The 27622-nt window shown below is 50.3% G+C and overlaps 1 protein-coding gene across 9 annotated transcripts in view; it reads left to right on the forward strand.

The window, feature by feature from the left end:
- AIFM3 (apoptosis inducing factor, mitochondria associated 3) overlaps window positions 1-27622 on the forward strand; it is a 48159-nt gene that overhangs the window by 13612 nt on the left and 6925 nt on the right. For all 9 annotated transcript variants that reach the window (XM_026860091.1, XM_026860093.1, XM_026860099.1 and 6 more), the window contains 16 exons: window positions 3337-3550; window positions 8608-8717; window positions 10700-10809; window positions 12161-12205; window positions 13484-13580; window positions 15704-15816; window positions 18315-18401; window positions 18945-19036; window positions 20958-21088; window positions 22204-22319; window positions 22668-22739; window positions 23067-23130; window positions 24080-24156; window positions 24870-24987; window positions 25990-26088; window positions 26515-26590. In XM_026860091.1, the coding sequence (XP_026715892.1) occupies window positions 3337-3550; window positions 8608-8717; window positions 10700-10809; window positions 12161-12205; window positions 13484-13580; window positions 15704-15816; window positions 18315-18401; window positions 18945-19036; window positions 20958-21088; window positions 22204-22319; window positions 22668-22739; window positions 23067-23130; window positions 24080-24156; window positions 24870-24987; window positions 25990-26088; window positions 26515-26590 (1621 nt within the window). The remainder of the gene's footprint in view (window positions 1-3336; window positions 3551-8607; window positions 8718-10699; window positions 10810-12160; window positions 12206-13483; window positions 13581-15703; window positions 15817-18314; window positions 18402-18944; window positions 19037-20957; window positions 21089-22203; window positions 22320-22667; window positions 22740-23066; window positions 23131-24079; window positions 24157-24869; window positions 24988-25989; window positions 26089-26514; window positions 26591-27622) is intronic.

The raw sequence follows: 27622 nt of genomic DNA on the forward strand, positions 1-27622 counted from the left end.
TCTGACCTAAAAGCTGAAAACCTGAGAGGAAAAGAAACCCCAACAATTGGGTCAAAATGCATAGTCTTGACAAGAATGTATTTTAAGGAGTTCTATGATCTTGGGGAGCTGACTCAGGATTTTTGAGTACTAAGAGCTGGCAGTGCTGAGGTGTATGTGGATGTGTGGTATTAGCACCTGCTAATGCTCAACTGTTTCATCTGCTTTTTTGTATATTCTCGTAAAATACTTCCAGCCCTGGCCTTCTGATCTTTCATATATGTGTGTGTTTATATAAATATAGATACAAAATACATATATATTAAAAATAAACATGAACACACCAAACCACATGCATACACGTGCATATGTATGTAAGTGATGCTGGTGGCAGAGGACAAGCAGGCGTATCTCTCTCTCTAGATGCATACATATAGATGCTCAGAGAGCAGCAGTTGCTCTGCCCTGGAAGCTCTGTGTCACCCTTGTTCCCATCAGCCATGGATGGGGCAGCACTGCTGTGTGACAGTGGTGGCCTTGGCTGGTCACTGAGGAGTCAGCCACCACACAGTATTGTAGGCACATGCCTAAAACTTCCCAAACAGCTTGATTTAAAGTCAGGAACCTCTTCTAGCAGTTATGGAAAATGACTGTCAAAGGGATGGAGCACACTGGACCCAGCCACACCATACCAATTAGATTTCAGAATTAAACTTGGGTTTATAAGTGTTTTGTTTAAATATAATTTCCCCTGATGCCAGTTGCAGCAGTTTGCTGGATCAGCTCAGGTGCCACTGAGCCCTGGATTCCTGGAGGGATCATCCCCTGGAAATGCAGATCTCTGGCCAGAGGGACACCCTGTGCAGGGCCAGGGCGAGGCGAGGAGGAGGGGAAGGGGGGTAAAGGGTCAGGGATAGGCAAATGGGAATTGCCCCTCATGGAGGCAAGCGGTGAAGTGTGGGGCCTGAAATAGGAGGGGGGAAGACTTTATACCTCTTTTTCTTTTCCTCTGGATGCTTGTCCAGGAGTGTTGGTGAGTGCTGAACTGGTGTGGCTGGGAACACTGTCAGAGATCTGCTGCTTTTTGCATGTTTTTCTGACCCAGAAAGTGAGGAGCTCAGAGCTAAATTTCCATCTTCATCCCTGAAGGTTCATATGCCTGTGGATCAGCAAGCACTCTGGGTGCTCACCTGACCCAAATGTTGTTTGGAAAGCAAAGCTTTAGGGCAATGGGCCAAGCAAGAGATGGGGGTTGTTCCCCCGGGGTGGATTCACCATTAGGGCTTGGAGCTGCCGGCTCCGCTGGTGCCAGCCTGGCCTCCCCCTGCACCGCTGCCCAGCTCCGGGGTCCGGCCACAGGGATGTGTAGCCATGGTCGCTCCACATAAGTGTCTGACTGACTGCGTAATTGCGTGGAATGATCCTCCTGGTTCTTTGACCAAAAGTATTTCACAGGGACTGGCATAAATGGATGGTGGTTGTATTCCCTAACTCTATCCTGGAAAATTCATGTCTGCTTTTCCAAACACCATAGGAAAACAGTGGTTATGGAAAGCAGCCTCTTTGCTGGGTACCTGCAGGGAGCTGGGCTGCTTCTCTAGAGCTCCAGGGATGAGCTCATAGTAACGTTTGTTGTGTTGTTTTTTTTTTTTTTCTAATACATGGTGCTGGGCCTCCTAGTTTGCAATAACAGAACAGAAGTTCCCATCTTCTGTTGGTTCAGCATTAATGCACAGAAGATCTCTCTGTCAGAGCCCCCAGTGAATCCTGCCCTGGTGAGTGCGAGGATCTGGCACTTTGCTGAAAAGCTGCCCTGTCCCCTGCCCTGCTGAGCTGGCACAAAAAGCTGAACCTCACAGAAGTCTTGAAATAGCCACTTGCCACTGGTGCCTGGATGGGCATGGCCACTTGCTTTTCTCCCTTCCTAAATGAACGATCTTCCCCCTGACTTTTCGTCCATCGACCTCTCAATGGACTTGCAATAAGTGGTGTGGGACAACAGACAAAGGTGGGAAGACCCACCACCCTTACAGGGCTCATCCCACTCTTCTGGGGCACATTGTTCCCGTTTTTGCTTTTCTTTAACCTATTTAGGTCATGAGCTTTAATTTTTATCTTCTGCACAGCTTTTCCTGTTCATGACATTTATAAAACAGGGAAAGTTCATCAGTCTCCCATTTGCTTGAGACACTTCTTCAGTCTCCACACCCCTGGCTTGCTATAGAACTCTACTGGAGTTTATTATAAATATTAATGGCTTTACTTTTATGAAGTCCCTAGGACCTAAAGTGATTTTCTCTTTATGATGTGAGAGCTGACTTCCTCTGATGCTCCTGCATCCAGCCTGCTGCCCCTGGGCACGGGGTGGGGTGGGGGTGGGGGTGTCTGGATGGGTGCCTGGCGAGGCTGGGTAAGCGCTGTCCTTCAGGGAGCTCAGATGAATGCATGTCCTGCATGTCCTCACCTGGGGGTGGCCAGGAGAGCCCCTGTGCTCTCCCCCTGTCCCTGTGTGGGGAGGGGAGGACTGGTAGCACATCCTGGTCGAGGCAGAGGGAGGATGGGGGGGAATGGAGGGGCAGCACCCTGGCTGTGCCTTGCCAGGGGCTGTCTCTCTCCCTCACCGCCTGGTGACAGCACCCAGGGTGGCAGTGGAGCCAAGGGGGCCCACTGGCTTCGTTGTCCCCTCTGATGGTCAGGGGGATGTGCTGCGCTGGCACAAACTTCTCCTGTGTGTCCCTGGGTCCCCTGGTCCCCAGACCAAGGATGCTTTTGTTGTCAAACCTGTCAGTGGTGTACACTTAAGTAAAGCAGACAATCCTTGCTTTTCTCACTTGACGCTGAAGATTCGCTCTGTGATAAAAACCTCATAAAGAAATAATTTTGGCTGTTTCTAGTTCCTTATTAATTGATCTCCATCTAATGAAGCAGCTTTAGACACCATGCAGTGTTGGCTTTCTCTTTCAGTTATTGTTATCTACAAAGAATTAAAGGAATTTCTGAAGTTGAGTCCTAGAAGCCTTGGTGTGCCTCACATTTAGCTTCCTGAAGCTGGTTTTCACTAAACAGGACAGGAACTGTGACCGAGGGATTGTTTTGCACCAACTGCTAATGTCTGCTTCCAAGAATATGTACTTTATGCATGCAAAGGTGCCCGATGGAGAAAGAACAGTGGAATAATGGGCTCGAGTAATCAAGCCAAGTTTGATATTAAGTCTTTTATCTTCCCAAGTGAGCCAACAAAAAATGACTCTTCTGATGTCTGTCAGACCCTTTCAAACTCCAGGAAGGGAGGGGGAGGCAGAATGGCAGCAAAACCTCCAGCTTCATTTTAATGAAGATTTCTGTTTGTTCCTGCAGTTGAAGTGAAAATTGAAGTTGTGATACCTGAGAAGGAGAGAAGCAAGGAGGAGATGTCGCCCAATGGGAAAGCCAGCCCCCTGATCTACAAAGTCAACGGGACTGCCCGACATTATCATCTTGAGGAGCATCCCATTGCCAGCAATCCCTACCACAACCCAAAGGATGTGGTGGAAGCGTCCGTGTGTCATGTGAAGGACCTTGAGAATGGACAGTAAGTGCCTAAAATTTTTGCAGGTAAAACTTGAGAGACCTTATAACCTGAACCAAACCCTGTTCATTAGAGTTTCTGGAGATGATAATTTAACTTAGTAAAATAATTTTTTTTTTCATCTTAAAAAATGACATCATAGACAAGTGACAACTGTTTTTTACCAGAAGGTCTGCTGTTCCCTTCATAGTCAGCCCTGGGACTCTTCTTAGAAAGATGTGATGTTCTGTTGCATAATTTCTCAGCAGGCTCCGCTCAGCTTGTATTAGACAATCCTGACATTTTTTAATAAATTTATAGCCTTAGTTTTACGAAGCAGCATGAGTAGCACATGGGTGGAGCTGATGGGGCAGATCACATGCTCCATCGGTTCTGTGGTGCTTTGTTCTAGCCAAGAGCATCTCTTTCAATTTGCTCTTTCACCAAGGATGCAGTTTTCCAAATTTCTTGCTAATGGCAACACACTTCAGCTGTGTACAGTTTCACTACCCTGATTTAAGAGTGTTCTGAAGTCTAAAAAGCTCCCGTCCCAGTCACCATGCTATACAGACTGGTGTTTCCTTTTTGGGGTAGATGTGCCTTATCTGCAGCATGTTCTGTTGGTCAACATCTCAGCAGGCTCTGTCCTTGCGTGAAAGAAAACATGAAATAGCTTTTATTCCAGTGAGGGAGTGATGTCAAGTGTGTGGGACACAGCAGGAGTCTGGCAGCTATCTGCTTTAAATTGAACTTGAATTGCTTGTGATAATATTCTAGAATAATGTATGTATTATAAGCTACTTTGTGCTAAACAAGGGACTTCATGGGTTATAAATTCTTCTCATTAGGTAAATTCATCCAGGAATAAACTGTTTTTTTCTTTGTGATGGGAATTTACATGCTATGCCCTTCTATAAAGGGATGCACCAGACTTTGATGGATTAAATCTTCACGTAATGAGGTGTGGGTGACTCTGCAAGCTCTGCTGCAGCTCAGGGAAGTGCTGGAGGGCCATCAGGACCTGGAGGCAAATGGCCTCCTCCAGTGAGGGGTGGGGGTGAGAGATGCACTGGGCTGGAAGGCAAGCACAGGGGCTGTAGTGCTGCTTCTGAGAGGTGATGGGCAACCCACTGCCTCCTGTGCAGGCAAGCAGTGACAGCAAGGCTGGAGAACAGGGGACCTGGGGCAGAGTGCAGGCAGTGACTGGGCTTGCCTTGAGGCTGGGGTGAAGCAAAAAGGGGAGACAATCCTGGAAAATAGTGGTTGCACAGGAAGGGTCCTGTTCCAGAATGTCAAGACGTAGCCTAGTGGCTGAACACCAAATGTTCATGGAGCCAGCTTCTTCTGACTTTCTGTTTGGGGTGTTACTAACCAAGTGTGCTCTGCTTTAGCGCCCCAGTGCAAGAAGGATGTTGGAAAATAAGAGCTGTGATAGATACGTTGACTGGAAGGCATGTGGTCTAGTAGATGAAAAGATTCAAAATGCTCTGCTGGTCACGGGGAAGGTGAGGAGGGTGTGGGCTGCAGTCTGTGAGAACATACCTGGGTGCAGGTGGCTGTAGCAGGGAGGTCTTCAGCTAAAGCCAAGGCTAGAAACTGGCTTCAGTCTGGAAACTGGGCTCACGCTTCAGCCGTGTATGTATCTAGCTACTGAAATGTGCAACCAAGTACAGCAGCAGACTTGCCATCACTGCTATTTTGAGTTGAGAACAGATTTTTTCCAAGCAGGCTGAGTCTAGCTCAAAAGAGATGTGCTGCAAGAAGGTCGCATGGCTTGTGTAAGCAACAGACTGGACCAAAGGATTCCCTTCTCTGATACCTAAGAGGGATTTTCTGGGAAGCTTCTCTCAAAGAGTGTGTTGGGCAGGGGTGTGCATGGGCACAGCAGCAGTTTGGGGCACTGGCACAAGGGTTTGGGCACCTCTGTCTTGTGTTAGGGGAATCTGTGAGCACAAAGTACTCTTTCTACCCACCCTTTCTATTTTTCTGGTACCAAGATGGTCTCAGCAAAACTTATAAGATATACTGGAGGATAAACTCTGGTGCTGCTATAGCCAGCCAGCCTCCCAGCAGGCTAACTGGGGGAAGTCAGTGGGCTGCAGACAGAGCCCCAGTGCTCTCTCAGCTCCTGAGCAAAGGTCCTTTGCAGGCCAGAGCCGAGTGTTAGCTGATGCTTCCCAAGCTGGGAGTGGAGTGGGACAACAGGACAAATTCCCAACTGAGTAAATAGCAAAGTGGGGAGCAGCACAGCGTAAATCATCCTCTCGTTGGCTCTGGAGTGAGTGTGGGATGGGGGAGCCTTGCAGGTGCTGTGTGCTGCTTTGAAGACACTAGGTCTTGTTTTTGACTCTCAGATCACACAGTTCCTTGAGTAAGTGGTAAACTCTTTCACTTATCTTATCTTCCTATAGAGTTATGGCTGTCATTTAACTGCAGGTTTTATCTGAAGCACTTCACAGCTGAGGAATGCAGCAGGACTTGTACTGCTCTATTCCCCTTGTGCTGACAAAAGATCCTCCAAGTGTCCTACATGGGGAGGGAGCAGAGATGCATTGCTCGGGAGTGGGGCTGTCAATTTACTGGGATCATATGGCTCCCTAGGGCAGGTGTGATGACCTATGCTGCTGTTCTCACCAAGGTGGCAAGGAAATCTGCTGTTACTCTGGGTGGGACAGTTGATGGCAGGTGGAGCGGGAACCTACACAAAGATTTATCCAAGGCGGGTTTGAAGGTGTTACAGGGGTGCTGGTGGACTACGCCCTGGTCTCATTTCCATGGCTGTGAAACAGAAAGCGATGTGTCTCTGTAGCCTGGGTGCAAGTGATAGGATAGGGTTGGGATGTTACCCAAAGAGGACTGAGCATGCAAAGTGAGTCCCATTGTTCTGAGACCCTGAGGCCTATCACACATGAACAACATTCAGGGATCACACATGGACCAGCAGCTTTCTTGAGCACATGGGTTTTGCTGTGTGCACAGTGAGGTATTCGGTTCACCAAATGCAAGGTGCCAGGCTTTGCTGTAGAGGTGGTTCCCTTCATGCAGTGAGAGCAACCAGGGTTTCCAGATAAACATCAAGTTGTGCGGGGCTTTCTATCTGGAAGAGGGGAAGTTTCCAGGGAACAGCAGCTCTGCATTTGGCACCCAGCTCCCTGCCAACAAGGGTTCTCTGCTTTCCTCCATGGTTAGCTGAAGGGCTCTGCTGTAGGGAAGCAGCTGCTGATAATTGTATTGGGAAGAGGTTCAGTGCCTCGCACAGGCTGTATCAGGGCTGTTGGTTGGAAAGGGAGCACCTGAGTGGTGAGAAAAGGCACCGAGGACAGGACATGTTGGGATGAAGAGGTGGTAGAGACACACAATGAGAGAGCAGAGAGTAAACATCTGCTTAGTGCAGAGCAACATCATTCTCACTTAAGAATGTTGGGGCTGAAAAGCCACAGAAGTACCCTTGCAAAGATCTGGGCAGGTGGAGGAGTGGGGGGGGTCTCAGCACTGGAGCCTCCTGCATCCCAATCTCCACACTCTGCTGAGAGGAAAAATGGGCAGCCTCCTGTAAATTACGAATGGTTGAAGGTCTCGTATTTCAATGGATAGTGCAACTGCCCAGAGTAATGCATCTGCCTAAATGCAGCCTGGTTCTGTATATGGTCTGCAGGGATTGGAAACTCTTGCAAACAAAAACACATGCTGCAGCTGCATGGCAAACACCATGCCTGGCCAGCAAGCAGAGCAACGGAGCACAGCTGGATGGGTGCCACTGGGCACTGGGGAGGAGGCATGCCATGTCTGGGGGGCCCTGGGCAGCCGGCTGCTGTGGGCAAATGCACCCACTGTTCAGGGATGCTGCACCCACGCTGCAGCCAGTGCAGAGGTGTGTATCACTCAGCACAGCCCTGCTGAACTGGAGGGCTGCAGACCAGCTCTCAGCCAAGCCAAGGGAGTTAGAAAGGATTGTCTAAAATGCTGCTTTCCAGCACTAATGGCATCATTAATCACTCATTCAGCAGATGGGGATGCTCAGTAGCTTTTTCTGTCTTTGCAGACAAGGTACATGGTTAGCAAAGAGATGGTTTTGGCTAGGACAGGGATGGCTGGAGCCTCAGCCTGGCTTAGCTTGTCAAGGACCAGGTGACTGCCACAGGTGTGACCCAGAGAGCCCCCAAGCTGCAAAGCTTTTTGTGTAAAGGATTCCTGCTGTGCTAATCATGCTTTTGTCCAGGGTACCACACAATCATCTATGGTCTTTCAAAGAGCACCTGAACCTCTCCTGGTGCATAGCTCGAGGGTTAAGTTGGCTCCTATGCAAAGGCAGGGCTGAGTGCCAGCAACAGCAGGGAGACAAAGCCCCTCTGTGATGCAGAGCTGGGGCCAGCAGCCAGAGTGGGTGGGCAGGTCACGGTGTGAGCTTTATTCTGCAAGAACAGCTGAGGGAGACCGCAAGGAGGTCACACATAGGTGTCTGCTCTCCTGAGGGATTTATCAGGAAAAGATGACCCACGTTGTTGACCCTGGGATATGGCCAGGACAAGAGCACAACCCCCAGAGCTGCAGGGAGGCAGATCCCAAGGCCAGAGTATGCCAAGGGTCAGAATTGCCTCTCCTGGTTTTCAAGTCTCAGAAATGTGTTTGCTTTGAGTGAGTGAACACAAGCTTGGCAGAGACCTGCTGAGCTGCTGGGATCAGGAGGGGAGGTGATGTTGCTGTAAAACCAGTTTGCTTCTTGGTCCCACTCCATGTTGAAAAGCTTTACTTTGACGCCCCAGACTTGGGTGGAGACCACCAGCCGCTTCCCTAGCAGCTGGGGAGGAGCTTTAGGCCACCTCTTGGCACAGTGATGGAGGAAGAAGCTGCCACTCAGTGGCCTGGCTTGGATGTGCCCCAGGCTGGAAGCAGTAGAGGCACCTCCAAAGCTGCCTTGGTGACAGTAATAACCCACACCTGTGAGTCACCTGCAGCTGGTAGTGAACAAGTTGAAGGACGGGGGGAGCCTGGTGGAGCCAGTGCTGGGTGCAGGGTGATGGGGTGGTGTCTGCTGCCAGGCAGATGCTCTGCCATGTCTTTTCCGTGTTACTCCTCCCCAGGATGCGGGAAGTGGACCTGGGCTGCGGGAAGGCTCTGCTCATCAAGGAAAGTGGCGAATTCCACGCTGTGGGACACAAGTGTCCCCACTATGGGGCTCCGCTGGTCAAAGGTCAGTCTGCATCACATCTGAGGAGTCTAACCAAGGACATCAAAGTATTGGCAAAAGTCAGCCTGGTGTTCACGTGGTGTTCATGTGTGCTGCTGGGTGTGGGGCAGTGCTGTGCCACACACTCAGCATCATCTTGGCGTCTCCTCACTGGAGGAAGGCACGGGCAGGAAGCTGGGGGTGCACAAACCTCCTGGAAGCGCTCCGCCACGGATCTGGTTTGCTGGTGACCCCAGCTTGCCACTGCTGGTCACAGGGCTGGGGCTTCTTTGGGTGACTGAAGAACAAAATGACATGGGCCATTAAATTCAGCTTCATTCTTCAGCTGGAACTGAACCTCTCTTGGATGTTATGAAACAGCTGCAGCTCACTGGCCCCATGCAAAGCCCGGTTTTATGGGGCTTTTCATATTGTCCTGTTTGTCAGTTCCCAGCCACTGAGGAGTTAAAAGAATGTCTTAAAGGGGAAAAAAAATCACCTTATGATTTTTCAGGCCACTCAGTCTTAAAAAAACCCACAAAACCACAGCTTCCTATAAATCAAAATCCTGTCTGAGCTGATGGGATCCTTTCAGTAACAAAAAGAAATGTTGTGTCCTGGCATTTTCTCAGCACAAGCTTCAGGCAGGTCCCCAGAGTCTGCGTAATGGCATCAGGCAGTGCTGGCCTGTCTGCGTGCTGGAGAAGTGTCTCATCCAAACTGGGGGCAGGGTGCACTTTGCTGGAGGTGGGATCCTGGGGAAGACAGCAGACCACCCTACTGAGTGCCCTTCTGGGCATTTCTGGCCCAGCAGCGGTGCTGGGTACAGGCAGCTGGTGCTGGGTGCAGGCAGCCATGCTCTCAAGCCCCTTGCCTGGGGCTAGCAGCTGGCTGAGCAAGGCACAAGAGCCCCACACTGGTCTGGTGACCAATGGAGGTGAGAGCCCACCTGTCTTTCAGAGACCTGCAAGTGCATCCCTGAGACTGGCTGCTCACACAGGGATCTTGCTGGGGAATACAGGATTTGCTGCAGAAGTTAATGCAGGGGCTTCCCCTGCGTCCCCACGTATGGTGGGTGGTGAGACATGCCACTGCTGTTCCTTGGCAAGTGAAGGCACAAGCTCAGGACTAGTCCAGGATGGCCAAATTGTAGCCGTTTGCTCTGTCCCAGCAGTGTGAGCCAGCTCTTTCAGGCAGGGAAAGCCAAAGTCCAAGTAGCAGCCTCTGAGCAAATACTTGTGAGGACTGAACTTGTGGGTTTGGGCATGCCCCGTGCTTTCCTAGTGGTGTGCAGACTCCTTGCTGTGTCAGGATCTGTTCTGAAACACACTTGCTCTAAATAAGTGATGTTCTGCTTGAGGTGCTGCTTGGTCCAGATGCTACTGGGTCTTGTGGTGGTGACTGCAAGACTTCAGAGACCACTACCCCAGGCCCTAATGGAGAGCGAAGTAGAGCAGACTGCTTTGGATCTGTGCTCAGAGATGCTGAAAGGTCACTGCCAGCAAGGGCATTTTAGATGGGATCCCTCATGCAGGATCCCAGTTGGTAACTGTTCACCCTTTATCCCAAATGGCTGGACCAGTCCCATGTACAAGTTAAGAGAACTCCACATCAAGTAGCCAAGATGCTGTTGACCATCCAGGTCCACAACAGCTTCCATGTGTCCAGTAGGAGAGGTGACACCTCTGAGTAAAGAAGGAGTGTCACGGGGACATACTTGCACAGTCTGAACTTTGAAGCTGCTCTGCATGGAGCAACACAGCTCCTGCTACTGCAGGAGGCCCTGGGCAGCAACCTTCAGCCTTCCGGAGGTCAGCCTCACTCAGCAGTGGTGTTCACACTGTGAAGAAGCTGAGTCTGCCATCACTGGGACAGCAGGAGGGAGACCTGGCCTCCGCCATCCCTGCCCCGGCCAGGTCACGGCAGCTCAATCTCAGTGCGCTGCAGGCAGGGATGGGAGGCAGCTGCCAGGCAGCACCAACTCTGCTCTGCCATGTTTCCTGTAGGGGTTTTGTCCAAAGGAAGAGTCCGCTGTCCCTGGCATGGAGCTTGCTTCAACATCGGCACAGGTGACATAGAGGACTTTCCTGGCTTGGACAGCTTACCCAGGTTCCAGGTAAGACCTTCGTTCTTGCAGCAGCAGAGGAAATCACAGAAATCACAGGTTTGAGTTGGAAGGGACCTTTAAAGATCACCTAATCTAGCCCCACTGCTGTGGGCAGGGACACTTTTCACTGGATCACATTGCTCAAAGCCCCTTCCAGCCTGACCTCAAACACTTCCAGGAATGGGGCATCCACAACTTCTCTGGGCAACCTGTTCCGTTGTCTCACCACCCTCATTGTAAAACATTTTTTCCTTATGTTCAGTCTAAATCTACCCTCTTTTGGTTTTAAGCCATTGCCCCTTGTCCTGTGGCTATAGGTCCTACTAAAAAGTCTGTCCCCATCTTTCTTATAAGCCCCCTTTAAGTACTGATGGGCTGCCATAAGGTCTCCCTGGAGCCTTCTCTCCTCCAGGCTGAACAACCCCAACTCTCTCAGCCTGTCCTCACTGATTTTTGCAGCCTCCTCTGGTCCTGCTCCAGCAGGTCCGTGACCTTCCTGTGCTGAGGACCCCAGAGCTGGACACAGTACCCGAGGTGGGGTCTCACCAGAGCAGAGGGGGAGAATCCCCTCCCTTGACCTGCTGCCCACACTTCTCATGATGCATCCCAGGATGTGCTTGGGTTTCTGGACTGCAGGCACACATTGCCAGCTCATGTCCAGCTTTCTATCCACTACTACCTCCAAGTCCTTCTCCTCAGGGCTACTCTCAAGCCCTTCATCCCCCAGCCTGTACTGATGCTGAGGGTTGCCCCAACCTAGGTGCAGGACCCTGCCCTTGGCCTTGTTGAACTTCAGGAGGATCATGTGGTTCCACTTCTTGAGCTTGTCCAGGTCCCTCTGGAGGGCATCCCATCTCTCTAGAGTAGCAACTGCACCACAGCTTGGTGTCATCTGCAGAATGGCTGTTTGCATTGGGATTAGCATGCGCTTTGAAGGTGTGGAGCACACATTTTTCCAAGTGCATGCTGGGGTGACCAGTGGAGAGCAGCACCTCACCCAGCTTTCCTTCCTCCCTTCAGCTGCCCTTGCCTCCAGCCATGGGCACCAGACACCTCCCGAGGGTGAGGGGCACAATGTGAGAGGTGTCCTGAGCAGGAGTGGGGTGGAACTGAGAAACCGGCTGAAAGCCTGAGATAGAAATCAGGTTTTACACTGAACATCAGTGCATAGTTGGCATGAGACAGGGAACATCGCACAACCTCCATCTGGGGCGAGATCTGCATGGCCCGAGCCACTCTGGCAGGAGGCCTGGTGAGATCACTGTTCTGTTCATTAGTTGCTGGACAGAGGGAATAATCACCCTCTTCATGCCAGAGGCACTCACTGTCCTGCAAACTGCTGCTGTTCTGTCACTCTCAGGTGAAGATCGAGAAGGAGAAGGTGTACATCCGAGCCAGCAAGCAGGTGAGTGGCCACTGACATCCCAAAATCAAGGCCCATGCTTTTGCTTTTTGCTCTGTGTGCGTGGGAGTGGGGGGAAATGCTTTTCTTTGGGCTCTCTGGCAGGGGAAGCAGTGCCTGAATAGAAGGATGCGTGAGCATCCAACATGGATAAATCAAAGATCCACCTAGCCCAGTCCTGTCTCGGGCAGCAGCCCAAAGTACGTATGGGAGCACGAGTGGAGCAGGGCAGAGGTGTTGTGTCCCCCTCCCATCCTGCCTGTGCTCGTCCAGCCTCCCTGCAGCTGCTGGACACCTGACCTGGGGTGTCCATGGATTCAGGAGGTCTTACTGGGTCTTTGTCCTGAACTTGTGTTTTCTTAAGCTCATAGCAGCTTTTCATTTAGTTGGTCTATGGAAACAGGCCTTTTCCACCAGCCTTTTGGCCTTGTCTGCTGGGTCTGGATGTGGCACAGCAATGACAGAGGTCATCTGTGCTCCCTCTTGAGCCCAGACATCAGCAGCTTTTGCTGGAGAGGAACTTGATGCATGGGCAGGGAGGGCTCTCATCCCCCAAGACAGGATGCAGGAGGAAGCCTGTTAAGGCCACATCTATTTCTTTCCATGAAAAACTACCTTCTGATGCATGTTTGCACCTGTGTGTATGTGAAGCCAGTGGCGCAGAACCAGCTGGACCTTTATAGCACTTGTAGATCCAGAGAGGTCACCTGAATGGCAGCACTTCTACTCCAGCTGATTCAGGTGGGATGTGATGAGGAGGGTTTCCTCTAACAGAAACACATTTTGGACTCCTAGTGGCTGGCAACAAGAGGTCTGTGCAGCAGGGCTACAGTGGCATAGGCCCTTGGGTGTGCTCTGGCAGGTTGGATGAGTCCATCAGCTTTGGATATCAGAGGTATACAAGCTCTGCTCAGGCACAGGATGAAGTTCCTGATAGGATTTCTGCATTTCCATCTCACCTGTTGGTTACAGAATTGCACAATGACACACCTGGACTGCTTCTAAATTTTTTTTTTTGTCCCCCATTTTGCGTGTGTGTATTAATTTGCAGAAGATGATGGGTTTTTTTCCTTTTGTATCTTGTAAGGGGGTAGTGCACTGGATGGTAGAAAGGTATTTAGATGAGCATGGGTTTGGAGTCCTTGCTGGGTACAAGGGCACAGTTATTCCCTTTCTATCCAAGCTGGTTTATGACAGTAGTGTAGTTGTTCCTGTTCCTGCCTGGCTACCCAGGTTAAAGCTGAGAAAAGATACTGACTTTTCTTCTTGTTGGTGGTATAGGCTCTTCAGACACAAAGGAGGACAAAGATGATGGCAAAGTGCATCTCCTTGAGCAACTACAACCTGAGCAGTACCAATGTGCTGATCATCGGTGCAGGTACAGGGTGGCGTGTGCTGGGACCTCTGTGTGTGTCTCCTTCTGGGCAGGTGTGCAGAGAGTCTGTGTGCGATTCACCTTTGTCACCCCTCCTGCATCCCTTCCTGTGCAAGGGGTCAGCCTAGAGGGGCTTCCTGAGCTGTTTTGTCCTACACACTAATGGTCCAAAGGTGCCCTGTGCCTCTGGTCTGTGGAGCTTTGTAGTTCCCTGTCACAGCCCTTTGTAGTGCGTGTCCTGAACCCTCTTCCCTGTGCACCCTCCATGGATATATCATTTACCCCTGATTTTCACAACTGAGAAGTGTAGAGTCCTCTCAGGTGTTCCTGTGATGTGGATACACGTTTTCTTCTTGGAGCCTGCACATCTCTGTCTCATCCCATTGGAGCTGCCTGCAGCCCCAAAGCTCCACCTCAAGGTGATTCTCTGAAGATAAATTCTTCCATCTTTCCAGAAAATATCAAATCCCTGCATGAAATAGCAAAATTGCCAAGCTATATTTTCTTATCTCTTGTCCCAACTCCATTTGTGTAATGCAGTTTTTGTAGAAAGTGAATTCCATCTGTTGAGTTTGTGTTTCTGGAATGGATGCTGGAATGTTATGGTGAAATGGAGGGTGGGAGAAGGACACAAGCTGTCCAGTGTTGGTCCTCAGGCTGTGAGGGGATGGCTGCTCCTGGCATATGGGTTGTTCTTACCTGATTACAGCCTCCAGGTCACCAGATCCAATCTGTGGAAGTAGGGACCACACTGCAGTCTCCTGCTCCTGCCATCTAAGTTACAGCTCGCAGCCTTAGCAGAGGGGAAAACCAGCCTGGCTGGCTTTTCCCTTGCTGCTGGGTAACATTTTTCCCTTCCTTGTGCTCCTACTGTTTGTTGACTGAAAGCCAGGGTGTGACATTGTTTTTTCCCAAGGTCGGCTGGACCGTCCGGATGTGTGGCAGGGCTGGACACTCTTCAAAACCCTCAATGAGGCCATTCCACAGGCCATGTTAGCTGTTGCTGAATGAACTTTCTCAGGCTTAACCCACTAAATTTACAGGTCTGTTAAAGACCAAACTCTGTTCTGGTGGATGAGAAAAGAGATTTCAAAGCTGGCGTTGTGAGGAAGAAGCTCTGGGAAGAGACTACACATCCAGCCCTGCATCAAGGACCAAGATCCAGCCATGCCCAGCAGAGCTGAGGGCAGGCGACTGCAGCCGCTTGCTGATGTGAGGGTCATCCTGGTAGCAGTGCGGCATCAGTCCTGGCTCAGCATGCTCCAGGCAGCGTGCACAGGATGCCCACCCGCCTGTCTCTTCTTCCACTATCATCCTCCCACCTCCCATCAACAGGAGCATTTTGTTGATGGACCAAACCATGGTACTGTCCAGGTCCATCTTCTTTCATTGGTATTACAGAAACTGTGGCCCTTACACTCATCATTGAGTGAGGCTTCCTTGGTTGAGAAGACACTCAGGACTTTTCACCTGAGCTCTCAAGTCTCACCAGTTTGGCCAGGGAAGAAGGGACATTGCCCATCAGGCTGACTGGCTGCAGGGGGACAGCACACCCCAAGGCAGCTTTTTGTTTATTTTAGCATTTTTTCTGTGTTTAAAAACAAGCAAAAAAACCCCCTCAAAGCAATTGCATGAAAAATCCTCTACAGTGAAGCACACAGCTGACACTTCAGCTCTCCAAAGGGAATACTCCCTGCCCTATGTGTTCGGCTGTAAACTCACCAGGAGCTGAGTGCACAGGGAGGAAGCTGCAAGACCGTTCCCCAACTAGGGGAGTGCAAGGATCCGAGCAGCCACCCATGCCCCCGAGCTTGTGACAGGTGTGGAGGTGTTGGCAGCACTCCTCAGCTGTGCTTTTTGTGCGTCTGTGTGAGTTTAGGGACAGATAAGTCCCCCAGAGGATCAGTGTCATGCTCCACGGACAGAGGATCCCTGCCTCTGCCTGGTGCGTCCACTCCAGCTGGCTCCCCATGCAAGCTGTTTGATTTGGGAAGGGCCACAGAGTAAGGCCAGGGCTAGTGGAGATGGCGATTCTGGAGTCAACCCCAGCGGGGTTAAGGAACAAAGGGTTCAGACCTTTAAGTGGCCCGTATGCGCGGCTGCCAACAGCCTTCCCTCTCCCTTAGGGGCAGCTGGACTGGTCTGTGCAGAGACCTTGCGCCAGGAGGGTTTCTCAGACAGGATTGTGATGTGCACGATGGACAGACACTTGCCCTACGACAGACCAAAGCTCAGTAAGGTTTGTATCACTTCGGGTATGTCACATTCTTCCCCAGCTTTAAAATTTGACCTAGTACCTTTCCCCACTGTTATTCATTGCAGCAGCATGTTTCTTCTTCCTTATTTGTCCTGTCTCTGTTTTTCCTTGAATTTTCTTTTATGTTGGTAACTGAAATATGAAACACAAAAGAGGATTTGTTCAAACTCTGAACTAAGAGTACTCCGGTGCAGAAGCAAGGACATTCTTCATAGGTCTAGCAATAGCTGTCTTGACCAGCACATACCTGGATGGATCTTATTATGTTTCTGGATCAAAATCTTTAGGGCAATGAAATGGGGCATTGTCAAAAAATTGTATTGTCTACCAAGTTAGTTATTAGTGCATGGTTCTTACTGCCCAGTGATGCTCCATGCCATAATTAGTATGATTATCAGTCATCATCACAACTTGGTAACTTGGCCACAGTGCAAAGATCACTTTCTCTGGCACACATCCCAGTCTGCATTCCAATCTGTAGACACAGGATGATCTTCTAATCACATTTTTTATTACTGATTCCTGAGATTTACCTTTTATCAGACAGAAACTCAGGTTGGACAACAGCATTAGATCTTGAAGCCTGGAGGTGGTATATGTATTGCCCTTTATGTCAGGGATGCATATTGGTACTCTACAGTCACAGCATCTAACTCTGCTTCCAGCCCCAAGACAAAGTTATTTTCAAAGGAAAGCAAATATGCATGTAGCTTTTTGACAGCATTCAAACCATTTCTGTGCTTGGACCAGACCTGTTTGGGGTGAGGAGCAGCTGGCTGAAACCTGCATCCCAGAGTCACAGAGGTTGTGCTGGGGAGCTCAGAGAAGCTCACAGTCACTATCCTGGACAGGCAGCTCTCTGAAACACTTATCCCCACTCTCTGAGTCTTAAACTGCCTTTTCTACTCTCTGTTAAATAGTAAGAGCATCTCACATGCCAGAGATGTTGTGCATGGTTTGTTAAACTCTCCACTAAACACCTCTGGCTGTAGCTGCTTTTGGTACACAAAGCCTGTGGAAGAGAAGGCAGAATTTTTGGGAACAGGCCAGGAAAAAAGAGGATTTTTCTTAATCCTACTATGAGTGGGACTAGCCCTGGAAAGAGTCTTTAGAGCAGGAGTGTGTAAAGCTGTAAGCAGCAGACTTCTTGTCTCCTGATACTGCAGCATTGCCCTTCCTCTGCCCCGTTGAACACCAGTTATCAGTATGTCCTGAGGTCCCGCCGGGCTGTCCTCTTTGTCCCCTTTGGACCATGACCTGCTCCCTGGTGTGCTTCAACGTCCCTGCAATGGTCTCTGGAGCACTCAGCAGCAGCAAAACCTGTGGTGGTTGTGCCCTGCTCTGAGCTGCCCTCCCTGCCCTCTGAGGTGGGGGCTGCCGCTCCCGAGCCGTGCGGTCAAACATTCCTCTCTGTAAACATTTGGGTGTTTAAAGAATTTGCAGTAAAACCTGTATGACCCTGCCCCTGCCTCAAGCCCTAAGATAAGGGTCTGTTCTGAGCGCGGTGTTACCTGAAGTCACGGTAAGGGAGCGTCCTGCAGGGCTCATCCCAGGCGTGGACAGACATTTCCAGGGAGAAGGACCTTGCACATCCATCCATCCCTTGCACGTCCATCCCCAGGGGCAGATGGTGCAGCCCCCGATCCTTGCAGCCCCTGTCCCTCTTGGGTCAAGCCCAGATGCCATGCCTCTGGCACAGGTGAAGGATGCTGCAGCTCAACACTGGGGGACATGCTGCAGGGCTTGGCCAGGGCATGTCTGTGGCCTCGCCTGTCCCTGCTGTGCTGCAGGCAGGGAGGGGTGTGCTGAAGCATGGAACAACCTGCACACAGGTCACTTGGTGCTCCGCTTGTCCTTACCCTACATCTGAGCTTCTGTCCACAGGGTTAGGACAGATGAACTTGGGCTCAAACGTGAGCTCAACTCTGCCTGTAAAGATGATGTAGGTCTCACCGAAGTGACCAGGGAAGGCTGGGAAGAGCAAGAACCTTTATCTTGCAGCAAAAGATGAGCAGATATGGGCCACATGCCCCTGCTTCAGCTTTTGAGGGAACTTGTGCTGCGTAACTTGGGTGCTTTTGAAAGCGTTGCCTTTGCTGAAGTTAATTTAGCTTCCACTCCCCCTGGCAACTGGCTGTTTTCCAAATAATAGGGCTCTTCCTTTGCTCCTATGAAATTTGTGTTATGAGGGGCTGCAGTAAGAGCTGCTTTGCAAACACTCGGGAGCACTTGCTGTGGTCCTGCCTTAGCTAGTGAGTGCCACTCCCACACCGAGCAGAGAAGCAACCAGAGCCCAGTCCAGCATCTGGTGATGGCTTTTACTTGAACAGGCTTTGATTCCCAGGTCCTGTAGAGCCTCTCTCTTAACCTATGTCATAAGGACTGATTTCAGACTACTGCTGACCTCTGTCAGTCACAGGCGTTTCTCCACTCGCCTGTTCAACCCATAGTGGTTTGACAAAAATGGCTTTTTTTTGCAGTCGATGGATTCCCACCCAGAGCAGATTGCCCTACGCCCCAAGGAGTTCTTCCGCACCCATGACATTGAAGTCCTGACCGAAATGCAGGTAAGGGGGGTCCTATGTGGACCTGCAAGACATATCCTACAAGTGCCAGTGTGCAAAGGCTGTGTTTAGGAGATGTGGCAGCTGTCTCTGTTCTTGGCTTACTGGATGCCATTGCAGAAACATTGCTTCTCCCCCTGTGCCCCAGAGCACAGGTTGCCCATGGTTGTTCAAAACCACAATTAATGCAATTCCTCCCAGAGCAGGAAGCACACCCTGCACAAACAGTGGTAGCCATTGTTTCTTACCTGCCATTTGTGAGCATCCTCATGTGGATCCGGGGTGACCAGTTGGCCTCTGACTAGAATAATCAGCCTGCAAGCACTGCAGACAGCGATCATTTAAACATTTCTCCCCATTATTTTATTTATACTGGGAGGTCTTCAAGGATTTGTGAAAAGGTAACTAGGAATATTTATAGTCTGGACTGGCTAAGCTGTGGACAGGAACACAGGAGACTAAAACCTAACAGAGAATTTAGTTGGGCTGGGAGCTCAGTGAACATCTGGGATTTCATCCCTTAACATTATTTAGGAATGATTTCAGGTTGCGGCCGTGGATATAAAGAACAAGACAGCCGTGTTTAAGGATGGATTTAAGATGGAATACAACAAGCTGCTGATAGCGACTGGAAACACGTAAGCTATGAGCAAACATTTCATGAGAAACTGTTTTATCTGAGAATGTGAGGAGCTTGTGCCTGGGGATACAGGGTCAAATATGGTGGTTTAATTTGGACACTGAATTTGTTTGCAAGAGTGTTTGCAGGAAAGTCAAGGAATACCTATTGGATACATCTGTGTATATATCTATATCATGTATATCTCTATCTCTATAAAGCTGTGCTGGGTGCTGTGCTCAGCCAAAGTGGAAAAGCCTGTGTCAGCCAAGAGTCACCCAGACAGCAGGTAACCACCAGACATGGGGGCTGGTGGCACAGCTGTGGGATTTGCTACTGGGGTGTTTTATGGTCAGTGTCAAGGTCAAAAGGGTATTAACAAAAAGTACCCCCTGAAGCAGTCGGGGTCTGTGTGTTGTTTGCTCTTAAAGAAACTGGTACAAACTGAGATTTGAAAATGTGGAGGAGTTTGCCAGCAGCACCCTAATGCTGTGCTGTTCCCTGGGGGCTGGCTCGAGAGTATATGGGAGAGACTCAGGAAATTCCCCCTGAGTAAATCACCTTAAAGTGTTAAAATTAATGCCCAGGACCTTGAACATATTTTCATTAGCAAAAGCCTCCAAAGTGGAAGTATCCTGAATTTTTCTGTAGAGGTCATTTTTACCATGTTGCTCTTCTTTTCACCCCTCAATCAGACAATCAGATAATTCATCCATCTGAATTTCCATTTTTCATTTCCTGACAATCTTTTAAGATTTTTCTCAACAATGAAAGCTTAATGCTTCTCTGTTGCAGTTTTAATTAAATGTTGCTGTTGCCTCAGCCTAACAGACCCCTTTGTGAGGCTTGCCCCCAGGAGGAAAGTTTTCAAGACTGAAACCTGGTCCAGCCATAGGGAAAAGCAGTAGCGATGAGCTTGTCGTGCTCCACACAGCTGCTGCTGGGACCCAGAGCATCACCCGAGACCACATCGTCCCTGGAAGTAGAGGGTCAATTTGTTTTCGATAGGGGATTTGTCAAAATTGGCACTTTAAAATGAAAATAAGGCATCCTGGCTGCTTTTCCTTGCGCTCCTAACACAAAGGGTCAAAATGAAGTAGGAGAAAAGCAGCCCCTGCAAAATTTATCATCTGGGGAAGGGATGCTGCTGAACAGCCGGAGCAGGGACTCCCCTTGTGACCTAGTGTGCCACCAGTAACAGCAACAGCCCCACCAAGTGCAATGGCTGGTGCTGGGATGTGCAGCGCCGCAGCCAAAACACCCTCTGCAACCGCCACCTAATTATGTTCAAAAGAGGATTATGCCTTTGGCAATAATTTCAAAATCCTTATGCACAAGCTCCAGATACACCACATAAATGTTTTTAAGATACCTACATTTTTTAGACTGTCTGTCCCACTTCCAGATGTGAGTCAGCTATGCAGGGGCCAGATATTTAAAAATATATAGGCTCCAGTAGGCACGTGGAGAGGACACGATTAATCTGCTACAGCATCAGCAGTGTGCCCCTAGAAATGGATAGTGGAACCTGCATCTGCAGAGGCTTATGAAACTTTCAGTATCTGGCTCCAAAGTGTCTGCTGGAGGACAGAGTGAGTTTTCTGTGTCCCATTAAACTCCAGAAAATTTTAAAACATGACGACAGTTAAAGCACAAGCTTGAAAAGCTGTACCTGTCCTGTGCTGTGCTGCACTGCCCCAGAGGGAGCTCACCCCAGCCCCATGGCTACATGGGTCCAGGGATGGGGTCGGCAGCGGCCACTGAGCAGCCCCTTGCCCACCAGCATTTGGGGTTTTCTGTGTTACGTCTCCAGCCCAGAGAAAGGTGAAAAAAGGAAAGACTGAGATGCTGCTGGAGGCCTGGAAAGAGGGTCTGCAGTCCTGTTTGTCACCACAGGGTCAAAGAAAGCACCTGTATCGCCCTCAATGTGTGTTTTTCAGGCCCAAAGCTCTCAGCTGCAAAGGCAAGGAGGTGGAAAATGTTTTCAACATCCGGACGCCTGAAGATGCCAACCGTGTCGTGAAGCTGGCCACGAGCAAGAATGTGGTTATCGTGGGTGCATCCTTCCTGGGTGAGCGCTCGCTCTGCGGCTGTCTGCACCTCAGCTGTCCGCATCTTCCTGCAGATGGTCCCATTCCCTCACCCAGTGCCACTGCCCAGTTAGAGGTAACCCCCCACCCCCTAAACTGGACCTTGGGGTAGTCTAACCTCCAGCCCCAGGTGGGTGGTAAGGACATCTCCTTGATGCAGAAATTGATTTTACTGAAGAGACTGGGCTGTTCAGCTTGCATGGACACAGTTATTGCTGTCCCAGTCTGAAAAGCATACTGGGCAAGTCTAGTGCTGGTGCTTGGGTGCTTTCAAATCTGGTGTGTCAAGATTTGGCTGCAGCTGGGAGGGTCTTGTTGGTAGGTGAAAGCCTGTGGGTTTATTTCTCTTTTGCTTTTTAGCAGGGTGGTGATTCTTTTTTAAATGCACAGGAAAAATATTATAGTTTCTTTGCTGGTTCTTTTTGCTTGATGTGTTTCTAACAAAATTGTTGTTCTGCAAACCTTAAGCATAAATGGGTATTAGTAAGGGAATTTATTATAAAATGTTCAGTGTGTGTTTTTCTTCTTTTAAAAAAAAAATCCTGGTTTAATGGTCCAATCAATCCCACCTACAGCAAAGCATGGGGGGAGATGACCCAACTGTAAACTACTGGTCATCAAAAAGATCCATTTCCAAAAAAGACCCATAGATAGAAAATGTCTTGGTGAAGATTCCCATGCAATTACCAGCACCAAAATTCTCCCATTCTGACCAGAGAAAACAGCTAGTCACAAGGGCTGTTTTCCGCCCTCAGCTCATTACCACTGCTGAGACAGTCCCAGCCCTAAGAGGAAGGTTTCCCTCATCTGAGGTCTGTTGCTGCAAGTGCTGCAGCTTCCCAGGGCACTTTGGGACTTCATCATGGCCAGTTCCTCCCTTCAGTCTTTGAAACCTGCATCTAAGAACAAATTGCCATAAATCATAAATCTCACCTGAAATGGTGTGTGCCCTTGTGGCCACCAGGTCTGATGGCACCCCAGAGCTCCCGGTAGAGCAGCTCCAATCTCCCCAGCCAGGAGTGAACGGGGCTGCTCCTCCGCTGCGGCCAGCACTGGGGGCTTCCCGCGGCCGCTCGGACCTGCTTCTGTTTCCCAGGGATGGAGGTGGCCGCCTACCTCGCGGAGAGGGCCCACTCTGTGTCCCTGGTGGAGCTGGAGGAAGTCCCCTTCAAGAAGTTCCTTGGGGAGAAGGTTGGCCGTGCTGTCATGAAGGTGACCTCGCTTTCCCATCTGGGGGGTGGTTTTGGTGACAGCGGGTTCTGCTTATCTCACTTATTGCACTAATTAATGTGTTATTTGATGTTTATTGATTAAGCTGTGATGGTAACAGTCTCTAGAAAGAAAGAACGGGCTGTGTCTTCCCTCTTGTGGTCCACATGCTGTAGAGCACCTCCTTCTGGATGCATGTTGGGGTCAGAGGTGGTGCTGACCCCCTTTGCAACAGGGGTCAAGGCGAGCCCAGAGGGTGGGCAGGGCAGTGGGGGGGGCCAGGGGGACACCAGGGGTGGGCCTGGTTCAGAATCCTGATGTCCCCTGCTCTGTCCCATGTCCTTCCTCCAGATGTTTGAGAGCAACAGGGTGAAGTTCTACATGCAGACAGAGGTGTCGGAGCTGCGGGAGCAGGAGGGCAAGGTAGGGTGTGGGCAGGGGCTCCCTGGGGGCACCACCACAGCATCCCCCCAGGGCTGCCCTTCCCTTTGCCACTGGGGTTTTGCCCTCTACTCTTTCCTACCCTCTGAAATTCCTATTCCTGGATTTAGTCCCTAGGAGCAAACATGCTCCAGCACGATGTGCGGGGTGGTTTCATTGCTCCCACCCTCTTCCTGATGCTGTTACAATGAATTATGGTCAACTTGCATGTCAAAAATGAAGCAAGCTGCCAGCTTGGCTTGCTACTGCTACAGGGAGGTGGGGGCTTGTCCCTGAAATAACTGTGATGTCCCACTGTGTCTAATGCAGCTGAAGGAGGTTGTGCTGAAGAGCGGGAAGGTCCTGCGTGCCGATGTGTGTGTCGTTGGTGTTGGTAAGGGGCTGTTGCCGTGGGTGCAGAGCCTGGTGGGCTGGTGGTGCTTTGCTCAGTGGAGGAGAAGCTGGAGGGGACATGGCAGTGATGGGTCCCCAGGGCCAGGTAGCGGGGGGTGGTGGCGATGATGTGCTCAGCTGCCACACATGAGTCTGTGTAGAAAAGCTGAAAAGGGCCTTTTTAGAGCCTCCACCCCAAAATGCAACTGAATATATATTTGGAAAATAGTAATGGTTTTGTTTTTCCCAGAAAAAAACCCTATTCAAACCAATTTCATCCTCAAGGTTTGTTTGTTTTTTTTAAAGCCTCCCCAAACTGAATTTTCTTTTTTTTTTTTAATTTTAATTGCTGTCACTACCATAGAAGAGGGTATTTTTCTCCTTTATATCTGGGGGAAATAAAATTCCCTTTCTTGCTCTGTAACATTTCAAAATGTTATGAACTGGAAGAATCACAGAATTTGTTTAATTCTGCTTTTGTTGTTTTATTGGCTACTCTGATTTGTGAAGGCTAGAGGAAAAAAAAGACAAAAAAAAAAAAAAAATAAAGCTGAAGGAAAGGTACAGATTGTACAGGAGGTGGAGGAACCCTGTCTGGAAACCCAAGGGCTCCCTTTTAAATATATTTTTTTCAAAATGTCTATAAAGAGAAGTGGATTGAAAATTATCTTCAAACATTATAAAAAGGTGGTGGGCAGATTACAGTGATGCACTGATGGTTTGCAGAGCAGTAGGGACCTCAGGGGTGCAGAGGGTGATGTAGTGGGATTGGTGGGGGCTCTGTAAGGCATGTGGCTCTGCTTCCTGCTCCCAAAGTAGCCCGCTGCCTTTCCCTTGGCACAGACAGGTTGCCCAGGCAGGGGGGTAGATCTGCTGGCCTCGAGATCAGCCCCCCAGGGGCTGTGGGGATGCCTGGTTACAGCACCGGCAGCCCTTGCCTTCTCCTGCAGGCGCAGTCCCAGCAACGGGCTTTCTCAAGCAGAGTGGCATCAATATCGACTCCAAAGGCTTCATTGTGGTAAACAAGGTGAGTCTGGGGGACAGCTCCTGCCAGGGGGAAGAACAGGAGGAGCTGAGTCTGCTCTCCTCCAAAATGAACTTCCCTGGGGCTCCAAACTGCTGTTGCAGGGGCATTTCACCTGCCAAAGTGCTGGGAACATCATGTTGGAGTACCTGGGAACCCCCTGCAAGCGAGGGGTTTGCAAATCCCAGCCCTGGATCCTGTGGCTTGGGCCCAGCTCTGAGCTGTCCTGGAATGGTGTGGATGTTTGGAGGCTAAAGAGCTGGAGAAAGATCCACCCTTTCAGGGATCCCAAAGGATCTCAGTCTTTCCTCCTCACCACCAGTGACTCCAGTGAGAGCGGTATTGGTGCTGGTGGGTAGAGCCAGTTGGGGGTGCTGGGGCTCATTGCTACCTACTCCTGTGCTTACTGCTCACATGTGCAATAAGCCAGGCTCTGTTTGCAAGCACTGACAGATCTCAGTCTTCTAAGAGGGGCTCCAGGATACCAGTCTGTGTCTTTTCACCAAGTAACCCGCTGGCAGTGGGATGCTGTAGGTCCTGCCTGCATGGTCTGCTTTGAAAGTGAAGGGCGCTAAAACAAATCCCACCTGGGGGTCCCACAGCTGACCAGAGGTTGTCCTTGTGTTCATGGGGACTGTGGCAGCTCTAGAGCAGTTCCCTGTTTCTGTAGGAAAGTGCAAACCCCACTGACTGCACACTCCTGCTTCCCCCTGCAGATGATGCAAACCAACATCCCTGGAGTCTTTGCAGCTGGTGATGCTGTCACGTTCCCGCTGGCCTTGAGGAATAATAAGAAGGTGAACGTCCCTCACTGGCAGATGGCCCATATGCATGGTGGGTGCTTTTCAGTCCCTTCTCTTTGCAACAGTAAATTTCTTATGGAAATAGCCTTTTCCAGATCCGTGGGAATTTCCCAAGCCCTCTAGCAAGAGAATGAGACAACTGCCAACAGGGAAACTAGGTAGTTGTGTTAAACATTTTGAACCCTGTATATTTTATCCTGTCCAATATGCCTTCATTTGTCAGCCTTCCTGATGTGCGCTGCCTAACGATGCCTCATTGCAAACATAGAGGTGCTCAGGGACAGGCTTTCCCGCACACCATGTCCTCCCTGACATCTGCAGTTGCTGCAGGGGCCTGATCTCCTTGCCCTAGGACACTTAGGAGCTCACATCCTAATGTTAGCTCGAGCTCACATCCCCGGCTGGGCTGCCCACACCTCCAGGCTGGCCCAGGAACAGCTGAGACCTTTCTCCCTTCACAGCAGCAAGCCTGGAAACCCCGGTGTGATCCGCTGCCCTTGAGCTTTCCAAGGCCACAACCCCGTGGGGAGGTTGACCTCTGGGTCGATGCCCTGCGTGAGAGGTTTTGGAACCACGTCTCCAAAGTTAGCCTTTGGACAACAGCCCCCCCTTAACGCTGGTCCAGGCATGCCTCTGTGTCATGGACTGTACCCTAACAGTCTCCATGCCCTCAGGGGGTTTGTCCATCCCACCCCCATTTGCAGTGGGAGCTCAGAAAGCTCTCAGCCCTCTCACTGCTGCAGAAGTTGGGTTGCAACAGGCTCAGGAGCGCATCACTCATGCCAGTGGGGGAGACGAGTCAGGAGGAGCTGCACTGCCGGGGGGACTCTGAGCCCAGCCTCAGATGACACGATGCATTTCCTCACTGGTGCTTGGTGCTCTGTGTTTGGGTTTTTCCACCTAATCAGAAGGTCTTGGTTTCCCTGTACTCTGGGACTAGAGGTATCGATGCTGTGCTGCAACTTGAGGGCAGACCACAATGCTTGCCCCGGCACGGAGCTTCCTCGCTTATTCTGCTGCTTCTCACTTCCAGGCCGAATAGCCGCGCTGAACATGCTGGCCCACGGCATGGAGATCAGCACGGTCCCCTATTTGTGGACTGCTATGTTTGGGAAGAGCATCCGATATGCAGGTAAGGGGGTCCCCAGGGCTGCTGTAGAGTTTGTGCTGGTGGAGATGGGATAGAGGATAGAGGGATAGAGGAGCCGCAGCCATCTCCCTTGCTGTGGACCCTCCATGACAACCTCTGCTTCGGGTCTGCTTCCCTTCCTGGCTCCTGAGGGGTTTAGTATCTCCCCTGAAACCTGTCTGATCATGGCTGTGGGGTGCAGGGCCAGAGGGATGGCTGAGGGCACAAGGGATGGCCCAGCATGGACAGAGACAGTCTCCCTGAACTTCTCTGAACAATAAGGGGTGCTTTTTGATACCCTCACCTTCTGGTGCTGGTCTCTTGGTAACTGCGGGACACAATTTCTGTAGCTCTGAGTTGAAACTCTGTCTTACGGGCTAGAGATCGATCCAGGAGAATTGTTGCTGAATCCACTTCTCTGCCTTCCAGGCCATGGGGAAGGATTTGATGATGTTGTCATTCAGGGAGATTTAGATGAGCTGAAGTTTGTGGCATTCTATACCAAGTAAGTGTTTCAGCATGTTCCTACACAGGCATTCACCCAAACTTGTTTCGCTAGACTGGAAAATATTTTTGTCACAGATTCTGTCAGTTGGTTTTGTTCCTCTCTGGACACTAAGGTTGCAAGACATTAATAAAATGCCCTAGAAAAATGATGTGCTAAGCATAAAGCAAGTTAAACTGGTCTTTGGACTTAATGTCTCTGCCAGACGTAAGCACTTTTTCTGTTCACATAGTATCTGAGAGCAGATAATGGCTTCTATTAATTTGTTGCTGGCAATTCCCATCAAAGATTTCATTGCCATCTCATCACTGTGTTAACGATTTGTGACCAGGGCTGGACTGAGAGCTCAGACATCACCATTTCTGCTCCTGGTTTGACACATTCAGCTCAAAAAACTCTTCCATTAACAAGCTGTGATGGTTGGGAAGAGTTTAGGAGCTTTCATTAAACCTGTAGCGAAACCCAGCTCTCCCCAGGCTGGGATCCTACATGGGAATATTTTCCTGAGATGTGTAGCCTCTGCTGTTCTTGAGCCATGCTGGCTGTTTAGACTGGCAAGACTGTGCACCATGAATTTATCCCCAAAATATTTACTGCTGTTTATTCTTTTGTTGCCATTGTTCCATCCCAATCTGAAATCAATGACCACAGAGCTTCCTCCTGCCTGGAGACGGAGGGGATTTCTTCCAGTGTTTTCTAATATTAAGGATGGGGAGCATGAAACCAAGGAAGTGAAGGTCTGCCTGGCTCAGAATCAAACTACTTGGCAGCAGCGCTCAGGCAGGGATCAGGAGGCAGCTCTGGGCAGGCACCAGCTCTGCTCTGCAGAGATCATCTCAGCAGGGTTAGCTGCCCCTCTGTCCCTTGCTCAATGTCCCTCATGACCTCCCCTCTGCATCCCACTCCGCGAGGGTGGCTGCTTGCCCCCATGGCTCCAGGATGGAGCCTGGCAGTCTCCATCGGGTTTGGAGAGGCACAGGGCTCACTATATCACCCCATGACACCAGCCAGCCAGGTCACCGGCACTCGCCC

The sequence above is a fragment of the Athene cunicularia genome, assembly GCF_003259725.1.
Source record: "Athene cunicularia isolate RWA chromosome 15 unlocalized genomic scaffold, athCun1 chr15_part1, whole genome shotgun sequence".
NCBI classification, from domain to species: Eukaryota; Metazoa; Chordata; class Aves; order Strigiformes; family Strigidae; genus Athene; species Athene cunicularia.